The sequence below is a fragment of the Montipora foliosa genome, chromosome 8, assembly GCF_036669935.1.
Source record: "Montipora foliosa isolate CH-2021 chromosome 8, ASM3666993v2, whole genome shotgun sequence".
Lineage (NCBI taxonomy): Eukaryota > Metazoa > Cnidaria > Anthozoa > Scleractinia > Acroporidae > Montipora > Montipora foliosa.
Window position 1 is genome coordinate 51,480,031 of NC_090876.1, and position 5,000 is coordinate 51,485,030.

At 38.4% G+C, this 5,000-nt stretch overlaps 1 protein-coding gene across 1 annotated transcript in view; it reads left to right on the plus strand.

Moving 5' to 3' along the window:
• Positions 1–5,000, plus strand: part of LOC137968912 (fibrillin-1-like) — a 10,306-nt gene that overhangs the window by 3,056 nt on the left and 2,250 nt on the right. The window contains exon 2 of the mRNA XM_068815380.1: positions 4,756–5,000. This exon is cut by the window's right edge and continues 9 nt beyond it. Coding sequence (XP_068671481.1) covers positions 4,756–5,000 — 245 coding nt within the window. The remainder of the gene's footprint in view (positions 1–4,755) is intronic.

Below are 5,000 nucleotides of genomic sequence, written 5' to 3' on the forward strand. Positions count from 1 at the left end.
TTGTCGAAAAGTGAAGTTGAAAGTTGTTTGATACATTCGACTGTTGACATGTAAAGTTGAAAGTTGTATGTTTCATACGTTGAAAATGAAAGTTATCAAGTGAAGTTGAATGTTATATTTGTTACAGTTGGGTGTCGAAAAGTCAAGTTAAAAGTTGTTTGATAAAGTTGAATGTTGCTTTGCAAAGTTAATTTTTGGCGGAGATGGAACACCATACTATGCCGTCTGACCTTGTAGCTCAGTAGAGCAGCGGTCACGGATCTAACCCGAAGGTAGTGGGTTCATTTTCCACTCTGGTCAGAGTTTTTCTCTGTCCTTGTGTGTGCCCATTTCCATTGGTAGGACTAACGCTCACATGGTTTACATGGGTAGAAAATAGCACTTCACATCACACTCTCATAGTTAATTCAGTCCGTTGAAGTATAAGTGCTAAACGGCCAATGTTTGCATAAACGTAACCCCTAGTTCAAAACTAAGTTTGACAACTTTTGTAACACTGATTGGGCATCAATTCATCAGAAGCCATTCCGTCGTAGAAATTAGATAATCAATGGTCTGGAGACAAAACGGTTTTGAAAAAGAGATTACAAGAAAAGATCATGTGTCATAAACTCCAAAGTCACGTGAATATCATTGTCTGTCGTTAATTTACTGTTTCATTTATTTCATTTGAGCAGTATGTGAAGCCCTGTCACTCCAGTTTGTCACACTTTAAGTTTGTTTCTAACGGCAAAAATCTCAAGCTTTTGAAGAGTTTTTCAAAGTCGGAAGCCACAGGCATTGACAAAATCTCTGGAAATTTTTCGAAAATTGAGACTTATGCTATTTCTCCACCATTAACATATATATTCAAAAACGCCATCGTCTCGAGCAGCTTCCCTGACGATTGGAAAGTTGCCAGGGTCTTGCTTCTTTTAAAAATAGGGCCAAAAACTGCACCAGATAATTAAAGACCGATCTCTATCTTGCCAGTAATAACCGAAGTAACGGAAAACAGTATCTACGTCAAGGTTGTTGGTTTCGAAGCTAATTACCGCGGGCGACTTTTCCTGGAAGCCTGGCTCTACTTTGGACCCGAACGCTGGGAACGATCATATCGAATTTACTTTAAATAGCGTATGATAACGAACTTCGCTTGCATATCACTGATGAATGCTTAAGAATTAGCTGAAACGTCTGTTGAAAAATATCAAGAGTCAGAGGCAAACCTTTTTCCACAGAACTTATGAATATATGAGTACCTTACATCTAATAATATTCTTTCGTATCATTGATTTGGCTTCCGCAAACTTGACTCGACTGCTGCAGCTCTCTTAGATAGCTCAAACAGCTAGTATGTTAATATGGATAGAAGAGTGCTTAACCTTGTTGTGTTCTTGGACTTAAAAAATGCATTTTATACCGGCCGTCAATCACAGGATTCTGCTGCGCAAGTTTGAACTATATGGTATCACTGCACTTGGAGCAACCTCAAGTCAAAATTATTTTCAGTTGAGTGATACGATGTCATCTGAAACACAAATTACCTGTGGTATTCCTCAAGGGTCTATTCTTGGCCCTCTTTTCTTCCTCGTATGCGTAAATGAAATTAAGTCTAAATGTAGCAAAAACAGAATATATGCAAATCCGTTCTAACTACAAGCTAAGAAACTTACAGTCTAAACCGTGTATTGAAATTAATGGAGGAAAATCTTAAACAGGTTTACCATCATGAGTAGGGTTCTTGGCAAAGAAATCGACCAGCATCTATCTTGGGACAAGGCACATTCAGAATGTTGCCAAAAGAGTTAGTTCGGGAGTAGGAGGTTTAAATCGAATTCAGGAGTTTGTCGAGAGAGGCACTCTAGTTTCAATATATTTAACAATTATTCGCCTCAGGCTCAGTGATTATCGGTGAATATTCACCGATAATCACTTATAGTGGCAAAACGACTACTGGCAGCCATTTTGTCCTTCAAGGTGATTATCGGCTGATAATCCGAGATAGCGAGCCAATGAGAGCGCGCGATTTTGTATAATCACCTGTGTATTTATACTAATTAACAATTATTCGCCGAAGGCGAAGTGATTATCGGTGAATATTCACCGTGACAAAGTCGAGGTGAATATTCACCGATAATCACTGAGCCTGAGGCGATTAATTGTTTTAGTATAAATACACAGGTGATTATTTCAAAAAAGAGGGAAAAAAAACATTTCAACGCGAAATCATCTTCACTTACAGTGGCAAAACGACTACTGGCAGCCATTTTGTCCGTCGAGGTGATTATCGGCTGATAATCCGAGATAGCGAGCCAATGAGAGCGCGCGATTTTGCATAATCACCTGTGTATTTATACTAAAAATGCTTTAATCCAGCCACACTTTAAGTGAAGTATGGGATACCCTAGGGAAGGGGCTCTCTAACGGGCTCCAGAAACTTCCGAATAGATCAGCTCGACTGATTAATGAATCTGTTCAATGATACTCCCGTCACCGAGGCTTTAGGTCTCTTAGGCTGGGAAAATCTAGAAACTCAACGGGCTAAGGCAAAGATACTTTATAAAATAGTCAATGGGTTGGCTCCTTAATGTCTTACTGATCTTTTCATAAGTAAGAATGATATATCACATCATAGACTTAGGATATCCTCCACCTCACTGCAGTTACCGCTACCCAAAGCTGAATATCGAAAAAAAAAACGTTTTTGCTAGAGTGAAGCAAAATTGTGGAACTCACTTCCTGCTACACTTCGACGGTGAATCTGGCACCCTTTCAATCTTTAATAAATAAATTAATGCGCACACCTTTAGCTGATTTTTGCTCCTCTCCTACTATGGAGAAAGTAGAAATATTTTTAGTGAATAGAATTATTAGCTGGTAATTTATAGTAAGTACAAAAAAACAAAAAACAAACTGTAAATAATTGTAAATAGTTATAAGTTATTCGCTTTGCTCATTTTATTGTAACCACACGCCCCTTGTGGAAATCAGCTTTTAGCAAGAGATTATGAAGGTAAGAGAAGTAATCCCTCATACTGGCCCTATTCCCATCGTAATCCCTCTTAGGTTATTTTTAGATGATATCTATTTTCCCGCGGATAATGTTACCGCGCGCGTTTCGTGGAAGTTTCGTGGAGGAGGGAAAGTGCAGCAAATTCTGTACGATGCCACTCTCCGTTTTCAAAATTGAGTTTCATGGCCTGATAAAATTCATTGTCTGCAAGATACAGGTTTCAAACATACATCCTTGGAATTGCTTAACTGTCTGGTTTACAGTGATACCATTTTGAAGAATTTCCAATCTATCAAACCGTGTTAAATAATTTTGACAGATGCAGATATGTTTACCTTGGTTGCATTGCGTTACTTGTCCATTTTAGTGCGCACTTTCTCGGCGTCTACAAAATTCTGTCGCTTACAAAACTCGTCCCTGTCAAGATACAGTTTGCAGTCATATATCATGGAAATCGGTTAACTGTATAATTCACTCTTATACCAATTTTACGATTGTCTAATGTAGGAAACCATGTTAAATAATTTGTAAGAAGGAGCTATATTTTATGCGTGCGTTGCAAATTGACTTCAATCCGATCTTACGGTTTTAAAAATTTTTATCGTGCGGTCAATTGAAATTTTCCTGTCATGTGTAGTACTGTTTGAAAGCGTTAGCTGTCTAATTTATGAATATCTAAGAATTAAGTCGTCAGATTTTAATCCCGCGAAGAAAATCAAGAACGCGTTAACCAAGTCAGCGATATATTACTTGTTGACTGTAGTCTGCGAATTGCCAATGTTTACAAAATTCTGTCGCTTATAAAACTCGATCCTTTCAAGATACAGGTTTCAAACATCTATAACTGAGAATTGTTTAGTTTTCAATGATACCACATTCAAGATTGTGCCATGTACGAAACCGTGTTAAATCTTTTTTTAAGGAGACAGCTATATTTAACATACGTGCTTTTGCAAATTCACTTGAATCCGATAACACGGGTTCAAAAATTTTTATCGGACGCTTGATTCAAGTTTTCCTTTCATGTTTGGTACTGTTGTAGAGCTCTATCTGTCTTCTTTATCACCATATAAGAATTAAGTCATCATATTTTAATCCCGCAAAGGAAACCGAGAATGCGTTTATTAAAGTCAGAGGGATCGTACTTATCGACTATAGTCTTCCATTTGCCATTCTGTACAAAATCCTTTCGGTTGGCATAACTCGTTCCTTCCAAGATACAGGTTTCAAAACATAAGTCATTGCAATCGCTCAACTCTGAAGTCAACAGGTCACGTTCGTCCACAAAATGTATATACGCGTTTGTCTCAACATCCTCCGCCATTTTTGTTTGATGGTAAATCGCGAACAACGCGAATCATTGCGTGGGAATTCGCTCAGCTGTCAACATTGGTAAAAAAGAGGACATGTGATTGGCTATCAGTTAACCCTCGTGGGAATACCGGATCTCGCAGGAGATCTAAAAATAACCTAAGACGGATTACGATGGGAATAGGGCCAGCATGAGGGATTACTTCTCTTACCTTTATAATCTCTTGGCTTTTAGGGATAATTATTAAGTTGACGGGGCAAGTGTGTATAAATAAAGTTTTACTTACTTACTTTACTTACTTTACTTTACTTTACTTTACTTTACTTATTTCCCGCCAATATTTGTGACCTTCGGCTGTTAGTGATGTCTTCAAATTTCCCAAATTGTTTGTGTAAAATTGCAACATTTGCACTAGATAAGCGTCAGTGATTTGTGTCATTCTGCATAGATTGTTCCCGTCGAACCATCCACCTTCTTCCTGAACAAACGGGCCAATACTTTCAAGGACACGTGTTTATGAATTTCACTGTGGGAAAATACGGATGTGAACATTGGTGTCTCTTGGAAAACAAGTGTGTGTCTGTCAACATTGGTAGCGGAAAATCTCCAAGCAGCGTCATTTGTGAGCTGAGTGATTCGGACCACTGCCAGCACCCGAAAGATCTCAAGCCAAGACAGGGTTGGACATACAGA